Below are 18,553 nucleotides of genomic sequence, written 5' to 3' on the forward strand. Positions count from 1 at the left end.
ACACTCACACATACACACATATACATACACACATATACATACACACACACACACAGACACATACACACATATACATACACACACACACACTCTCACACACACACACACACACACACACACACACACACACCACACACACACACATACATACACACACACACACACATAAATATATACTTTTAATGGCAATAAATGTACCAAGGGCTTTATTTATTTACATATGAGTGAGCTATGACTTGACTGTCAATGGTATTACTTTAAGCAGCAGTGTCTTAAGCTATAGATGTTTCTATAGACTATCTTGTATAAAATAAGTAAATTTATTAGCATATAAATAATTTTATCCCCAATATGGCTATAACGAGTTAATTACGATACATATGACAACTTTTATTTTTACATCTCGATGTATATATATTCGAAGCTGTGTGTAAATCTTTGTATTTACTGCCGATATGACAACCGAGATTGATAGGGAGGACTAATATTTTGGGTGCAAACTTATGCGTTAGTGAAATGTATACACCATTAATGATTTATATATATTTTTTTTATGTTTGTGAAATTCTAATAATCTTAAATGAAAAGCAAACCGTACATAATAATAGTTTTAAAATATAACCAGTATTTAAATATATGAACTCAGCGGATACGGGTGCGACAACAACCAGCAAGCTTTGTTATGTTCTCAAGAAAGTTTGTGTAGAAGCCTTTGTAGTATTTGTATAAATAACACAAGCATAACAATCCTGTTCTACTTCACAAGCCTTAGATGTATATATATATAAAATTGTCAACTCTGTTATAAAATTTGGACGCTTTACTAAAATGTAATAAGAATATCGATTAAATTAATTTTATGATAATTTAAGGATTTATTTATATGAGTAGTTATTTAAACCGAGAGTCATCTAAATTTGGTGCCAGAATAATTACGACCAATCGAAATATATTTAGACAAAAAAAATTATATATTTTGTGACATTTTATTATGTTATATATAGTGTAAAGAAAAAAAAATCTTATGAAAAACTTTGGCTCTTCGTCTATATGGTTTAAAATACTCAATCGAAATCGTTTTTGAATTTGGAATGTTTTTAATTCTAAAAAAAAACACACAATCGTGCGGACACTTTTTATTTTTCTACATACATGAGATGACATGTATACATCAAGAAGTACGGAATCTATTGTTATAACACGAATATGGTTTGTCTATTACAAATCTATGACCAACTACAAGAGAACAATTAATATTTAATGTAAATAAACAATATTTTTATATAACCATCGTTAAGGTTCTTTTCTTTTCAAACATTTCCAGAACATCAGAATTAAAAATTCCTACCTACCTACATTCCAGTACAAAAACTGTACTTTCCATAACGCTGAAAATATCACTTTAGTAATCAACAGCTCGTCTAAACCCTGCTTAATAAACAGACATAGTTTGAAATAAGTGAAACTTATAGCCTCCACATACCTGGTACAAGCGACAGTAACATTTCGCTAATTATAATATATGTATAACATTTATATAATACCGAGGGTCTTATTATATGCCAAGGAATTATCTAAAACTACAGCCCTCATTATAGAGTTACATCCTATAAAGTCAGATATTCAATAAATTGACAAAAAAATAGACACGTAAAGCTTCGCTTCGCTTAATACATGGATACAAATTCGAAATTCCTTTTCCTTACATTTTTTTTTCATACGTTTATAGAATAAATATAAATCGAATGTTTACAATTCGCTATAAAAAACAATAAACAATATGAATTTCCATGATATAACATTCCAACAGCAATATCACATTTCAATATCATTACTAAAGTGTCGATCATTTTTTATTCCACCTCGTCAAACAGTACTGAGACGTATTTTTTTACTACATCGAATATGAAAATGATATATAGTGTTAAGGGATAAATTTATAAGTTTTTAATTTGGTTTAACGAATAAAGCTTCATCGGAAACCTGTTCGTCGGCCGAAGTCGACGCTGTGCCGACAGCACCTTCAATATTCTCCTCCGAGTCTTCTCGTATAGCACAAGCTGCGATGGAAATTCCAGATATAGTTGCAATGGAAGCAAATTCCTCCAAATCTTTTTTGGCTGCTTCTTTGGCAGCCGCCATTTCTGCCCTTTCTCTTTCTTCTTCTTCTAAAACCAATAACTCGGCAGGGGATATTGCGGCAGCCCCCAGTGGGTCTCGTAGGGGTTCGACATATACTAGATGGGGGCATTCAAACTGATAGCCGAGCTTCTTGATGGTTATGAGAAACTGTTGACCAGGGGTCAAAGCTGTTTCCACCCCACTGTTCCAAGCTTGAGTCTCATCTGCCGTGCAAAAAATAGCAAGTACTGAACTCCTTAGACACATAGCTGGCATGTATTTTAATATGTTAGTAGGCACCTCAACATCTATGCCCTGGTCTACAAGGTGAACTATAGCTTTATACTCGTCAACTAATATTCTTTTTAGTAGACCCCTTTCATACATGTTGCGACTTTCATCTCTCATGCATAAGATCATACCCTCGACCATATCGGTTTCACAGACTCGAAACTCCTGTCTGGCATAGAACGTAATGTTGCTTTTCTCTTTCAAATGCCTTCTATAGTCACCAATGTCAGCGACGTAGAATTCTTTCAGGGACGACCCAGCCAGTACCTTAACGTGTAAGGTATCGTTAACTGCCAGTTCTCTAAACGTGAAATGTTGCTGTTTCCGAACAGTTGTTGGATGCCACATGACATCCTCATAGAGGGGTGCCAATTTTGAATATGCCCCTTTAGCTAACATTGTCGCAATATCTTCCGGATTGGAGTTGACTAGTTTTACGACCAGTTTTTCATCTTTTTTGTTTAAAACAAGCATTTTAGATTGCTCATTTCCCGCATAAAATTTAAAGCCTTCGATTGAGTGGGCAGGCCAGGTCGGCAATCCTGGTGGGAAACAATTACCGAGCTCACAAAAAGCGGCTAATGGGGGGACTTTTTGAAATTCTTCCTTACATTGCCACAAAAACTCTAGAGGAACTGCCTTTTCGACAAAGCCGTAATCAACAGCAAATAGATCGTAGTCAAAGAAACTCTCAACTTCAAGAACTTTCAATATTTTCCCTCTAATATATTTAGAGGCTCCACACGACTGCCCCCAGTTATACAAGACCATATCTCCCACGTTAACAAAAGAAACTTTTGCAATCGGCACCGCAGACTCAAATTGGTTAACCACCGGTCTATACTTAATGGGTCGTACGTAAAAATTGTGTGGATTGACGATATAGGTAACGTCCACGACATGCAATGAATTTACTTCATATGCATCTAAGACGATGTCTCTTATAATTTCAGCCTCCTCCATTATGATCTGGGATAAAGAAAATTTAAAAAATATATATGAAATTCCATTAAACTTGAATTCAAATCTGTGAGCGCGTTTTGTATCTGCGGCTTTTATTACTTATAGCATAAGAAAATAAGATAAAATATAATTTCGTATAATTTTATTAAAGAAATTATGTTATAATGAAGATAATTAAAATGTTATTGAAGACAACATAGTATACATATTAGTAAGGGTTTATAGAAAATACATTTTTACGAGCTACATTCAAGAATTAATAAAACAATTTTTTACACAAAAAGAAATGAAAATCGTCATGCTTAAAATTAAAATCACAATAAAATAATGTTAAAAAGTAATTACAACATGCGCACAATAAATATTTTTATTACGTTACACAAAATCTACAATAAAATATTCTAAAACTAATAAAAACTGAAAGGACAACAACAAGTTGATTAAATTTTTATTTTAATAACAATGAACTTACTTGTTGTTAAATTTAATTTAAAAAAATATATAAAATATTCACTGAAATTAACTTTTGTTTTTATTTCGAACTGATAAAAAAGTTTAAAAGGATGTTAATACGTTAACGTCAATTTGTTGTATTTACAAACAAGTAGACCGTCACGGTCCGTAGCTGAAAACTGAATGTCCCTATAGTCAGTACTCAGTAGATACAACGACCACCCCTCAGACTCCTCTGACTCCCGCCAATCACATACCAATTTACATCAGGATCAATACCCCTGAAAAGTGTTGCCAGTTAATGACGACGATTTTATGAACGACAGAATAAAAAAGCGCATTTTGTGATGACATTGGTATTTAATAGATAGAAATATAATATTGTAAAAATCATTTTAATTCAACATTAATATTTTTTCTTTATTGATCAAATGTTATATATATATTTTTTATTATTTTTGATATTGACTTCAGAAAATGCAATTTAATAATCTTACATATTATTTCTTATGGTAATGATATTTAAATTGAGTTAAAATTAATATATAAATTCAAATTGTAAGATTTCATCATTTTGAGATGTCGTAAGATTTCATCAAATCTGATCGCAATAAAATGTTTTACTGTACTATCTTCTAAAGTCAAAGTCAAACTAATTTGTTCACATTCTTCTCAGTTCGAGCAATTTAGTTAACAAGGACCATTATAATAAAATTACTAAAATGAAATAAAGTCATTTTCACATTGAACTCATATTCCCATTCAAATGATTCGGTCGTTCATTTGGCTATATCACTAGATTAAAGAATTATCATTCATTATTTATATAATTTTATTCCTTTCATTACAAATAAGACTCAAGATATTAGTTTAGAAGTATCTATAGCGAAATTTTGATAAATAGGATAAGGGGTGTATGTAGACGAAATAAAACAAATTCTTATTTTGACGGCCATTTAATATACAAAAACGAAACATTAAACACTAAAACAAGACATTTGTTATTTTAAAAAGGCAGAAAGATTGTTAGTTATATTATCTTCTATCGTAAACGTACTTGGATATAAAATAACAAAAACTGTTGCATTTCGGTGTACCAATACTTTCCAATAAAACTCATCAAACTACAAATAAACTATTTATAGTTTATTAAACATATAACAAAAATTACTGTTGATCTAAAAATAAAAACTTCGGAATTTCTGTTGTTTTTTTTTTTTGTAATATAAAATCGCAACTATCCTTCAGACAGTATTATGTATTTCACAGGTTTTTGTTGTCTGTAGAATATACATTACGGAAAAGTAGACAACACATTTTGATTACATAGATGTGGTAGCATGACTCATTAAAAGTATGACATTCTAAATTAAAACAGATTAACATAGCTTAGGCTCATACATAATTTTCTGTTCAATATTTATTAATATTATTATATTAATTTACCTATTATTTATATTGCCATCTATAAAAACTTGCAGGCGATCAATAAATCTCAATAATAAATAATTAATATTAACAAACAGTTTTTATAATAATCAGCATATTTAAACTTAAATTTATATTTTAAATTACAAATAATTAAAATAAATATATTAATAAAATATATATTTTATTTATTATTCCTGGTCTTTGCATTAAATAGTGTTTACTGAAAATCGATTTTAAGTTTAGCCTGCTACCAATCGATTGTAAGACTCATTATTTCAATTATTGGAAAGTTTATAACCTCTACATAAACTTTCAAGGTTCTTCGTGACTTGCATAGACTACACGGAGGCTACACACTACACAGTAGTAGTACACTTCAAAGTACAAATTGTGCCTAGTGCCAATAACTTTTTATCCTTTTAGAAGTGAGCTACTATTTTATATAACGTTTTACACTCATAGGTAATTAAATAATTTGCTTTTTATGTTTGTATAATAATTACTTCAATTTTATTTTTGCAGATATAATAACTTCATATTCCTGTAACTTTAAAACTACTTTTGTAAGTTTTGAAAGCCGAAGAAACTATTATAAAAATGGCCCAGTAAGTTTAATTTTAAATACTAATATGTATTAAAAATTAAATGTTTTTAATATTCTTTTTTATTTAACTATTAAGTATTCTTTTTATTTTTGTGTTCTCTTGTTATTCCTTTTTCTTGGCATGGGAATAATTGTTTTTAGGACAAAACTGGTCATATTTTTTGTTATCAGCAACTAAAATTAGGTATAATTTGAATTAATTAATAGTATATAATAAAAAAAGATTCAAACTAGATAGTAATAATTTTGTCTTAAGAAGTTACATTTCCAATAATAAAAAAAATTACACCACAATACTTTTTTTAAATTATAATTTCATAGTCCTTTTGAACAAGTTAACGTCAGGTAAAATTTAATAAACCCTACTTATGTATGAAAAGCATGCAAAGGTTATTTGAAGGTTAACACTTCCATAGACCTCTAAGTTATAGAAGAAATTTAAAAAAAAAATTATTTTCATAATAAAATCATATTATGTTTAAACTAAATGTATATGTATATGCGTATTTCAGACCAAAAGCAGACATTGCTCTCATTGGGCTGGCAGTGATGGGGCAGAATTTAATTTTGAACATGGATTCTAAAGGATTTGTTGTTTGCGCTTTCAACAGAACTGTTGAGAAGGTATGCTTAGAGCGAGCACACAATTTTAAATTTCAAAGTAACACTTATAAGCACATGTCATAATTAAATTTCAGGTCGACCAATTTTTACAAAATGAAGCGAAGGGTACAAAAATTATTGGAGCCAAAAGTCTTGAAGATATGGTCTCCAAGTTAAAGAAGCCAAGAAAAGTCATGTTGTTAGTGAAAGGTATAACATTCACAATGCAAAAATTTAATTATAAACTAAAATGATATCAACAAATTTCATGACATTGCAACTTTAAATAACTTTGTAAGTAAATAGTAATATATACTAAGTATTAAAGCAGATTTATTTGTGTATGTGAATCGTAGCTGGATCAGCTGTTGATGAATTCGTGAAGAAATTGGTACCGCTACTAGAAAAGGGTGATATAATTATTGACGGTGGTAACTCTCAGTATCTGGACACACAGAGGTGGTGTGAAGAGCTCGTACCCAGCGGCATACATTACATCGGAATGGGGGTAAGTTCACATATATATTTTTCATGCATTTCCCATACCTTAGTGATTGTAATGAACAAGCAACTGGCATTCTTATCACCAAGTCATTTGCTGAAGTAATGTTAATATATGCTAATTATTTACATTGCGTTAAACATTTGTATGAATTATTTCAAGGTGAGCGGTGGTGAAGACGGTGCTAGGTATGGACCGTCTCTCATGCCTGGTGGCCATTCGGCAGCCTGGCAACACGTTAAACCAATTTTTCAGGTAATAACCTCTTTTCTGGACAGTCTTTTTTATGTTTACTTCCTATGAATTTCTTTTATCCATTTATCGAAAAATTATGACCTATTTAAATAGTTTAGGACCTTTAGAATTTAAAAATTTGCTACAATTATATGCTATAAGTGGTAATTTTGTTATAATAGTCATATTTTAGGTTATAAATAATGACTTACTTTAGTGATTTTTCCTTAAAATTGACAACTTTGTATGAGGAAGGTGCATATTAAGATAAATATATTAATTTATTGCAAAATACTAACATGTGAAGTGACAGGAAATCATGGTATTATTCGGGTAATCATGTGATTGTAGGCTATCAGTGCTAAAGTTAACGATGAACCTTGCTGTGATTGGGTCGGTGAGAATGGTGCTGGACACTTCGTTAAAATGGTCCACAACGGCATTGAGTACGGGGACATGCAGCTTATATGCGAAGCCTATCATCTCATGAAGGATGTACTCGGTATGTAATATCGGATGTAGCTCTCAGTTTCCTTTCAACTATTTATACGGGGTGTTTTAAAAAAAAAATTATACAAAAATTTTTATGTCTCAACAGGCATGGAACAGGATGAGATGGCACAAGCTTTCGATGAATGGAACAAGGGTGAACTCGATTCATTCCTCATTGAAATTACCAGAGACATATTGAAGTTCAAGGACGCGGATGGTAAAAAATTCAATTGTCTTATTTATTACAGTATAGTGTTTATTAAACTGCTATAATATAAAAGAATTCCTTTATTTATTACGACTGGATAGTGCTTGACTTGACTTTCCACGGTCCACCCATTGGAAGGTGAAAATGAATTCGTAGGCGGTGAACGCACTATCTCAGTATTAGCCTATTAATTATTATTAATATTAGCTTATCTTTTATCTTATTATGGGCATATTATTTCCGTTACAGGTAAATACCTGCTTCCCAAGATCCGTGATGCTGCGGGGCAGAAGGGTACCGGCAAGTGGACCGGCATCAGCGCTTTGGAATACGGTGTTCCCGTCACTCTAATAGGGGAGGCTGTGTTCGCGAGATGCCTGTCCGCTTTGAAAGGTATCAGCCTCAGCCAGCGTTCCTACCTATAACCTTTTAAAATATATGTTCCTCTCAATAAATGATGTCAAATGTCGTTCTGTATTTCATTAATAATAAGAGGATATGACGTCACTATTGTTTTACGAATACATATGTATTAATTATATCGTTTTCGTCATATCAGATGAACGTGTGACAGCCAGTAAATCGCTGCCGGGATCGTCGATCAAGTTCAGCGGGGACAAGAAACAGTTCTTGGAGCATTTGCGGAAAGCGCTCTACGCTAGCAAAATTATATCATACGCCCAAGGCTTCATGTTGCTGCGAGAAGCCGCTAAGGTATGCCATCGGGTCACTGATTTCCCAAACGTTTGTTGTAATTACTAATTGTTTTTTTCCATATCATGTGTAGGTACACAAATGGAACCTGAATTACGGTAGTATAGCGCTGATGTGGCGCGGAGGGTGCATCATCAGGAGCGTGTTCCTCGGCAACATTAAGGTTGGTACACAACCACAATAACCCAGCCAACAAACGGTCGACGTCATAAATTTAAATAAACCTATTGTATGCAAAACTTTAAACACGAAACATCAATATTAATCGGCTTATTTGTATTTAATTTGTATGTAATTATAATTTTGTTTATGTTCTAGGACGCGTTCAAGAAGAACCCTCAGTTATCGAACCTGTTGTTGGATCCATACTTCCGCGATCGTATCAGTGTGTCGCAGCAGTCGTTGCGACAAGTCGTGTCGGAGGCGGCCTTACTCGGAGTGCCCGCGCCCGCCTTCGGTGCCGCCCTGGCCTTCTACGACGGCTACAGATCTGATATGCTGCCAGCTAATTTGCTTCAGGTAATTCAATATGAGAATTTAATATCACAGATGCACGGAACCAATCCTTGTAACTAATCTCCTAAGTTCCATTGAAACGTAAACTCTAATACGACGTAGTAGAGCTTAGGTTTCAATGTCATCTGTAAAACGTAATAAAGATCTAACCTTGACCTCACCTTCCTAGAAGTACGACAATAGAAATAATTTTTAACTTTTCCGTTTGTTATTATGGCACAATACAATGTAATCTCTTCATTGTATAAAATTGTGTTCTATAATATTATATATTACATACATACACGTGAGCATGCTTGTGCGTATGTGCGTGCGTGTTTGTGTATATGTATTTGGTACACTCCCACACAGAATCCATCGAGGGTACATCATACATACATATTTGTGTTAAATTTGATATTTAAAATAATATAACACTTATTTACCACAAAATCCATCAAATAGATGACTATCAGATAACATAGAGTACGTCTATAATCTAATCAAAAAATTTAATCTAATCTATGATTACGGTGACTGACGGGTTACGATGAAATCTAGTGCAGGTGAAGTGGGAGAGATAAATAACTTTATATAAAAATACACACACATTGATAACACACACACACACACACACACACACACACATAAATATATCGTATTTAAATCTTTTATATATATTCTTTTTTATATAATATTATATTGTCATATTAATTTTTTAGGCTCAAAGGGACTACTTCGGCGCTCATACCTACGAACTGCTGTCGAAGCCGGGTAATTTCGTTCACACCAATTGGACTGGTCATGGCGGCAATGTGTCCGCGTCCACTTACAATAACTAATTATTATTTTTTTCACTTATATCCCTATGTTCCAGTGTTATATGACATTCCTCGACATTCTGCATTCCCATCGCATTATGTTGATATATAATTAACATGATATACATATATATATTTTTTTACTGTTTTTGTGATGTTTACAAAATGTACACACCATGTATACGCCTTAAGTTTCAGTGAGCTAGAAACGCTGATATCGATTCTTAAGGCGCTGAGATAATTTTATTTTGTTACTGTTATATGTACTTATACAGGGTGGTTTTGTATATGTAAATTTTATTATGATTAAATCATATGTTATAACATCGGGAACAATTTACTATTTACTATTTATGTGATTTTTTTTTTAAACTATTAAAGCGCCAATAAAATGGGTCCGTATGGAGAGTGTCTTTCATTACTTTTGTTACCTTGATCGATTATTATCAATTATAGTCAATTACGTAAAACCTATTTTTTTTTGTACAAAACAAAAAAGAACAGTCTTTGCGTTCTGTATTTTTTTTTTAGTAATCACTATCCCGCTTCATATGTTGTGATTGCTATATGTATTTTTATATTTAGACTATGGCAGAATATTTCACAAATCCTGTGCGATTGTGAAATATTCTGCCATATAATCCAATGTCATCGCATTTTTTTTTTAAACTCCATGCTATAGATTTATCGACAATATAAATACGACGTATGCTTGGGTTTTATAAAAACTACAACGATAACATAGATTATATTACACAGATTATACTGAATGTCAATGTGGCTCATAATGACATACGAATTATAATAACAAAATGAGTAATAATGGAAAAATTTGATGTCTAAATGAACAAAAATGATATATGGATTACTTTTAGGTTCGATAGTTATACTGCTATGGGCTCCGTGCCTTAAGAAAGGCTTGTGGGCAAGGCAGGGTCCCGTTTATGCGAGGGATCGTAAAAATAGAATATATCAGATAAATCCGACCAGTGACTGTTGTCGGAAACCAAATGACATTAAGTAAGTGTTGTGATATTTAAATGATAAGAGAAAAATATTGATATTCTTTTGCACACTTATTAGTAAATATGCGAACGTATATATTTTATAATGATTATATTAATGTTGTGAATATATTTATTTTTAGCCAAATGTATCAAAACGCCAATGAGAAGCAGTTCATAGAACCAGCTGAATGATTTCTATTTGAGAAAATTTCAAGACTAACGAATGGGTTAGGATTTCAGGAATAAAAGATGGTTCTACTTCAGAAGCGTTTATATTTTTCGATATGTGTGAAATAGTTTTAAATGTAAGGTAAAAAAATATTATTATTATGTTTTCGGTGTGTCCTAAATGTTACAATAAAAAAATTAGTTTATATGTTATGTATTTTATAAATCTCATTATTTTCTTAATTATGGGATACAATGTTATATAGTCTGATTACATCATGTTCGTGGGAAACTTATTAATTAATACAGGATTATGTTTATTATAAATATAAATATGTACATTAAACATTACAAAAATGTCTTTATTTAAATAGGGTTTGATACTTATATAAATCTATGATAATTAAGTTAGACAGAATAACAGCAATCGTATTTAATACAACACCTACACTACTTTACAGCCAAGATGCTTATGCATTTTTATATATAAAATATATTAGTGATCTTTTAATGAGATAAATTTTTATTTACATAATGTCTGGTTCAAAGCAAGCGATGTTCTTTTTTCAGCAGTGTCTGTTTTTGTTATTTTGGTGTCATATTTTGTTACTAGTCAATAAAGTATTGAACTGGTCATCACTGGTACATCAAGTTTTTCTATAATTAATGTCTTCTAAACCACCTGCGCTTCCCATTTTCAGATGTTTTGCTTATTGCACTTGTGGATGGACTTGGTTCTTTGCTGCTGTATTCAGATTCAGAATCAGATTTCTGTCCCGAGATACAACTTTCTAGGATGGATCTGGAAGTTCCCTTCTCCTTCTTTTTGCTACGTCGAAAGAAACTTTTTCTTTTAACCCTTGGACTAGGCTTACTAGTACTGGCACTAGGTTCTTCTAACCCCCTTTTTAGAGGTGTAGGTTGGATAATATTGGAGCTCGATTCTCCTTGATAAAATATTGGAATATCGCATATAACCACGGGGCTAAGACTTCTGATTCTTCGGCTTGGACCCGGTGTCTGTTCTCGAGTAGGTCGAAGTGCTGGTTTTCTTATTTCTAATCTTTCTGTACTACCGCTCCAGCTTTCATCTGTAATGCGTGCGCTGGGACTTTTATCTTTTTGACGATAATCCGGACTCTTTTGCGAGTCATCTTCTTTGAGACTAGTTCGAGAGCTGTCACCAATGCTGAGTCCAGGAATTTCATCAGTACTTGCGATTGGGCTAAGGCTTACAGCTTTGCTACTGAAGCTCTTTTTTCTTTGCGCAGGGTCAGGGCTAACGCTTCCTCGACTAGGGCTCGAACTCATGTCTTTATGCCGATCAGAACCGCTACTATCTCTATATCGTTCGGGACTTTTTTCTCTGTAACTAGAAGAGGGACTTAATTCTACACTTCTTGGATCTGGACTTTCTTCATGGCTTCGCTCAGAGCTCTTATCTCTTCCACTGGAGCTTCGCCGATAATCTCTATAGGCAGGGCTCTCTCCTCTGTAGCTAGTACCAGGACTTTCATCTTTATGGCTAAGGCTAGAACTTCTGTCAATACCACTGAGATCAGTGCTTTCATCCCTATAACTAGTTCCAGGGCTTTCATCTCTGTAGCTTGGGCTGGGGCTTTCCTCTCGGCGGAAGGGGTCGGGGCTCTCATCTCGATGACTGGTGCAAGGCTCGGAGTATCTGTCTTGGCTTATGTCCCGACGCTTCCGCCTAAAAGTTTTGTAACGTTTTCGAAAAGAGAGCGATTAGTTACTTCACTTTTACCCCAAAACAAAGTCTGCTGTCCTGGTCAATAATAACCCTCAGACAACAAAATGAATAAATGAATGATTTCATGAGTTGAATAATACGTGAAATTCCATGCATGAAGGTTTCAATGTACGTACAAAGATTGTTTTTTTTTATATACAAACCTCATGAAGCGCCAGCCTCTTCTTTGTCATCCATCCCGTTTCGTTGCCCATCCACCAGATCCGAAGAAGGAACTAAAGAAAGAATATTAAAAGTTTGACACATGTAATAAATACCTAATAAATTCAGACGCTTGTTTCATATATTACCTGCTGCTGGTCAGCTTTGATTTCTTCTCGGTTTTTTCTAAGCTCGAACAAGGTCTCGGACTTTCTGTTCTCTCAACCTAATTTTAGAAAACGATAATTATTTTATTACAAAAGTTTAGATGACGTTACTAACACGGCGAAAATTTGATTTAGCTGAAAACAAATGAATATACCTGTTGACTTGTTGATGCGACAGGTTCGAATTGAGTTGTCGATTGACTCGCTACGTGACCCATTTTATAGAGGGGCGGATGTTTGAACGAATACGAGAACGCAAGACCACGCTTAAGTGAACCTCTGTAATATATTAAAATAGAGAATTTTTTGTGTTTCCATAGAAATAATTACAGAACAGATATTTGAAAAACGGAATGTACCTCGTGGGACTTGGTGGAGGATAGCTGGCTCCTCTTTGGTCAGGTGTCAAATATTGTCCTTGTGTTTTTTGGCGTTGGCTTAATAACTGTTGGTGGGATCTGTACAGTTTGACTGATGCTGATATGTGTATAGGGTGTGTGGGACTGTTGGAAGATTGAATCATTAGTGAATGTACAATATTTAATTCTGAACAATGGTCATTATTGTTTTTATACCTTGATGTAGTCCGAGGAGTGGATGGTTCTATCGTTAAATCGGGAAGGCTATGTATAAGAGTGGTCACATTCGTTTCTGGTTCTTGGACTCGCAATGTATGCGTACTAGAACTTTGCATCGAACTTCTCGATGGTGTAGGAGAAGGCTGCAGCTATTAATATAAAATATCCGGATGAAATAAAATTAAATAGAACTTAAAATTATATGGGTTTGATGAGTTACCGAAATACGCTGTGGTGTCATCGTCTCTGATTCGCTTTCGCTTATCACTCTTACAGTGACTGCTGATCCTGAAAATATTCGTATCTCATACGCTTATTACAGTGTATATTTTAACTTATAATTATACATTATAATGAAACCACGAATAAACGATAGACATAAACTATCGCAGAAATACTAACATAATTCTGACGCAAGAAACACGCAAGTATAAAAAAATATATATACTAACAATAATATATTTAGAAAAAAACTAATAAACTCTTTATTGAAAATTGTTTGCTTCGATTGTGAACATTTCATTACTTATTGAAGTCCAGTCCTCTATTTCGATTCATAAATAGTTATGTCTGTGTGTTTGTGTAACATAAGACGTACCGCCGGAGGAGAGCGGCGGTGGCTGGAGGTACTCCATAGAAGTATTTGAACGTTGAACTTGCAAGCCGCTCGTGCCCGGCTCTTGTAGTGACATAGTGCTATTGAAATGATTATAACTGTTATAATATGATGATATGATGTGTCCCAACAAATGTGAGGAGATGTAACCGTAACGGACCTGGTGTGTTGCGGTATCTGTAGCCTTTGTTGGTATGGTAAAGAGCTAGCTATTGTTCGATGAACCAGATGTGGCACGTAGTTTCGGCCGGGTGGCCGGGCGCTGACACCCATAACTATAGCTAAAATTTTAATGGAAAATACTTAAAAATATCCGACTCAAATCGTATAACAGTACACATAGTATGATCCATACTATCATAATTGTAATACGAAGATGTCATGGCATTTGAATCTTGATTCGCCCCCATGCCCCTGTGTAACATGCAGAGGACGCTTTCACGCGCCTCTTGCTCTATGTGACTTTCTTCAGAGGCGTTGCTCGGCTGAAAAACACGTTCGCTCAATCATTAAGCCTTTTAAAAAAAAATATTTCGCTTGAAGCTTTATAAAAATATCTCACTTTTTTATAATGCGCGTATTCCGCCTTGAGATCTAAATCCATTTCGCTGATATCTCGAGTGGGATTCCGGGACATCCAGAGAGCAATTTCGTAAGTATACTTGGCCTCCTTCACTTTATTCTCCATGGTCTACGTTATTTAAAAGAGAATTTATTTTATGATTCTATAGAGTTAAGTCCATTGGGGTGAGATTTTCGATGAGAGTTTAATAAAATGTTGATATTTTAAATTAAGTAATAGCAAATATTTAAGAAAGATTTAAAAAAAAATCTGTTTTACGTGATTTTTATTTTAGAATATTGCTGCCTACTTTTAAAGTCTGCTGCGGATTTGGATCCTTAGGCATCACGGAGAGCATGAAGCTCGAACACGAGGTTCCGTGGTCATCCAAAACCAGGAATACGAGACTCGTAGCGTCACTACTCTTGCTCACAGATTTGCTGATCTGGACTATCTTATCTATCATGTAACGAGGCCTACAACGTGAAAGTAGAAAATTAAATCTAGGGTAACTCAGTAACGGCCAAGCTAATCTCATATAGTCAATTGAATTTCGCGCTGCGCTATAAAAAATGCAATGAATTGTAAACGAATAAAATTGTTTTCCCAATTTACCTATAAAGTTTAAACTGATAGCCTCTAGATAGCCTTCTACATACTATCAGCATATCAGTCAGCAAGAAAACGCGGCAGTCAATCTGTAAGGAAAGATCAATCGTTTCTACAGAAATTTTCATGAAAAGAAATAAAAATTTAAAATACATTTGATATCATGTACAGACTGAAACAAAGTTTTCAATAATATTTTTTTAAACCACTAACTTGTGATTCAACATTCGCATTATAATGAGCACATGGTATGTATAAGTCGCTAGTGAGCAAGAAATTAAATTATGTTTGTTAAAGGAGGGTATTATAAGGGTATATTGTAATTGTGTATGATCGGATGTATCCATGGACCGCTAGCAATAGAGTCAGGTTGTCCTTGCCTCCTTGGCAGAGTCACGGAAGCGAAGGTCGGCCTGGTGGGTGAGCGTGCGTCGGTGGGCTGGGAGGCAGTAGAGCATGGGGGCCGATAGATTCAATTTACCATAAGCATTGTAAAGCTTCTCAACTTCTTCATCTTTGATCTCCTAAAAGTTAAGTACATTTCATTCGTATAAAATTTTCGTTTCCCATGAACTCGACGTAAGCGACGTTTACATTTCCAAAACAAGAAGTAAAATGGATAATGTTGTAGAAAACCAACACTTACGCAATCAAGATTTTCAAGGGTTTTTTGTAAGGATATAACCTTTTCGATTTCTTCGTTTTGACGAACGGAACGGTTGATTTCAGTAACGGCATTGGAAGTGGTTTGTTCCTTAAAATTTTTGTATAAAATTAACACTTATTGCCCTTAAATAAGAATCTATTTCAATTTATATTACTTTATAACATATTCGTTAATAACCTTATAATGTTTCGATATTCTAAGTGACGTCAATTAAAATCAAGACATCATCTTATATTTACTATAGTAATATAAACTTTTGTTAATTAAATATCGCGCCAAAGAACCAACAAGAGAATGAAACGCAAAACTAATGTCATAATACTAATTTATGAAGCTGGCTGATTCAGAGATATACTTTTTTCTCATAAAAAAAGAAACATCCAAACCTAAATACGTCAAATTGTTTTCATTCCGAAGAAATAAAGTCTAAAAATATATAATTTACATCACTAAACAACCACGAAACTGGCAGAATGTAGTGTGCACGTCTTTGCACGGACGAAGGCCACAATTAAAACAACCAACCAGCACTAAGCAACCTATTTTTTTGTGAAATTACACTTTAATATAAAAATTTAAATTAATTTTGAACGAATTTTAACATTGTACAAATTCCCGGCGATTATGGTGTAATGACTATACAGCAGTGGCAATTGAATTGTCACATTTTATAACCTACAATTAGGGTTCACGACGACTATTTAATCATGGTCAAAGTTGAATTGTTTTTATTACCATAGCCTTGAGTGACTTTTCTTCGGTTTCATTATGGGTGTAATGAATTATACGGTTCAAGAGCAAACCGTATTTGGTTAGACGTTGCATTGGCTTGACAAGGAAATCATTAAGTTGCAGTCTGGAAATAAGAAAAAAAAATAAAGACTCAAATAAACTTCCACTTAACTGGAACGGTCGAGATGGTAACAGTACATGAAATAAAAACTAAACTATTCATATGAACTAAACTTTGAAATAGCAATTAAGTAGGTAATTCCGCTTTTGTTGTGAGATTGAAAAATTGTTTTGTATTGAATTTAAAAAATAGAAAACATCGCTGGAACAATTCACATGCTCGTTTCCATATAAAATGTTTCGCTTACTATAAAATGTTATTTTTTTATTATTGATAAGTTTTCTCATTAAGACATAAATTGTAGCGAAATAATTGTTGGGGGTTGTTTTATTCCTTAATCTATTGTTGTTTGCGTACCGATATAATTCTAGAAGAAAATACTAATGCACATTTTCAAAAAATATATTTAAATACCTATTGCATTCTCTACGGCTGTGACACCACGCTAGATAAATGGCGTATTCGCTATCCTTTTGATTTTGACGGTTATATTCGAGGAGCTTGTTCTGATCTATCAAATACTTCTCGTATGGAATCATAATGTCCTTAAAGAGCGCGAAGCCATCCCTCATCAAATCGATGTTGAAGCTAAATAAAAGATTTTATGCCAGTTTAATCATTTTATACCAGGAGAGGACGCTACTTAAGAAGAAAATTTGATACTTACGGGCTTGAGTTACCGAGAGCATCTTTTATCATAGGAACGAAAGTATAGTTCCACAGGTAAAGACTAGCGTTAAGCACGTCGGGAATGTTTGAGAACAACAGTGAAGTATCTATACGTAGGAGTTTTCCCTTGCCTTGCAAGGCATGCGCCGCTCCCATAAATACCTGGTAATAATATGTAAGCATAAAATACCAAATTAACATATTCGTAACAAAGTTACTCAGAATAATCGATGTTGAGCTGATGTAATGAATACGTGAAATGGAGAAATTAAGCGGTCGGACATCCAATTACAGCAATAAAATCGCTTACTCCGTCTCGCCTGTTCCAAAAATTTCTAGAAAATTCCAATAGCGATTTAAAGTTCGGTCTCAACTAATTCGTTACGAGGAATTAATCCCGTCTGTACCTCATCGATTCAGAACAATGGAATTATTGAGATAGTTAAATCTCTTACTCATGTCTGTTTTACAGAAATGTTTTTCTATTTTCCAAGCTTACAGTAATTCCCTTTATTCGCGAACGAACGACCATAATTGAATAGGACCCGCAAAGTTACCCCATTCACTGATATTCATTTTAACAATCTATTGACTGCTATCAGACGTTTAGTGAAAATCTTAGAACTAATGATGTATTACGAGATTGTTGTTTAGAAAATATATATAAGAAAAAATAAATAACCTATATCATCGCTACTAAGTTATGTGTAACGTTATAAACATTCTTTGTATTGGACTATACGTTTATATACGTAATAAATTCTTTCAAATTTAAATGATAAGTTACATACAGTTTTCTCATTCGAACGTTTT

At 33.4% G+C, this 18,553-nt stretch overlaps 3 protein-coding genes across 4 annotated transcripts in view; 1 reads left to right on the forward strand and 2 right to left on the reverse strand.

The window, feature by feature from the left end:
• Positions 1-1,110: 1,110 nt before the first annotated feature.
• Positions 1,111-3,991, reverse strand: LOC116777241 (uncharacterized). The gene is made up of 2 exons (XM_032670673.2): positions 3,848-3,991; positions 1,111-3,381 (listed from the first exon to the last, which is right to left on the reverse strand). The coding sequence occupies exon 2, from the start codon at positions 3,373-3,375 to the stop codon at positions 1,948-1,950; it is 1,428 nt and encodes a 475-aa protein (XP_032526564.1). The 5' UTR covers positions 3,376-3,381; positions 3,848-3,991; the 3' UTR covers positions 1,111-1,947.
• A 1,536-nt stretch (positions 3,992-5,527) lies between these two features.
• LOC116777375 (6-phosphogluconate dehydrogenase, decarboxylating) lies at positions 5,528-10,338 on the forward strand. 2 transcript variants are annotated; one of them, XM_032670886.2, is made up of 13 exons: positions 5,528-5,684; positions 5,782-5,864; positions 6,376-6,487; positions 6,562-6,676; positions 6,823-6,974; positions 7,131-7,223; positions 7,554-7,704; positions 7,801-7,911; positions 8,152-8,295; positions 8,462-8,616; positions 8,690-8,779; positions 8,935-9,135; positions 9,834-10,338. In XM_032670886.2, the coding sequence occupies exons 2-13, from the start codon at positions 5,857-5,859 to the stop codon at positions 9,951-9,953; spliced, it is 1,452 nt and encodes a 483-aa protein (XP_032526777.2). In that variant the 5' UTR covers positions 5,528-5,684; positions 5,782-5,856; the 3' UTR covers positions 9,954-10,338. The 2 variants fall into 2 exon arrangements, with proteins under 2 accessions (XP_032526777.2, XP_032526778.2); XM_032670887.2 differs by having other exon boundaries at positions 5,571-5,721.
• A 967-nt stretch (positions 10,339-11,305) lies between these two features.
• Positions 11,306-18,553, reverse strand: part of LOC116777738 (uncharacterized) — a 31,132-nt gene continuing 23,884 nt past the window's right edge. Inside the window, exons 7-24 of the mRNA XM_032671436.2 lie at positions 17,739-17,902; positions 17,486-17,659; positions 16,954-17,074; positions 16,198-16,305; positions 15,932-16,075; positions 15,558-15,640; positions 15,253-15,418; positions 14,943-15,071; positions 14,736-14,865; positions 14,541-14,661; positions 14,363-14,460; positions 13,985-14,052; positions 13,762-13,913; positions 13,546-13,689; positions 13,342-13,465; positions 13,169-13,245; positions 13,022-13,093; positions 11,306-12,818 (exon numbers count right to left, since the gene is read on the reverse strand). Of these exons, the coding sequence (XP_032527327.2) occupies positions 13,048-13,093; positions 13,169-13,245; positions 13,342-13,465; positions 13,546-13,689; positions 13,762-13,913; positions 13,985-14,052; positions 14,363-14,460; positions 14,541-14,661; positions 14,736-14,865; positions 14,943-15,071; positions 15,253-15,418; positions 15,558-15,640; positions 15,932-16,075; positions 16,198-16,305; positions 16,954-17,074; positions 17,486-17,659; positions 17,739-17,902 (2,049 nt within the window). The 3' untranslated portion in view covers positions 11,306-12,818; positions 13,022-13,047. The remainder of the gene's footprint in view (positions 12,819-13,021; positions 13,094-13,168; positions 13,246-13,341; positions 13,466-13,545; positions 13,690-13,761; positions 13,914-13,984; positions 14,053-14,362; positions 14,461-14,540; positions 14,662-14,735; positions 14,866-14,942; positions 15,072-15,252; positions 15,419-15,557; positions 15,641-15,931; positions 16,076-16,197; positions 16,306-16,953; positions 17,075-17,485; positions 17,660-17,738; positions 17,903-18,553) is intronic.

This window comes from Danaus plexippus, chromosome Z, assembly GCF_018135715.1.
Source record: "Danaus plexippus chromosome Z, MEX_DaPlex, whole genome shotgun sequence".
NCBI lineage: Eukaryota > Metazoa > Arthropoda > Insecta > Lepidoptera > Nymphalidae > Danaus > Danaus plexippus.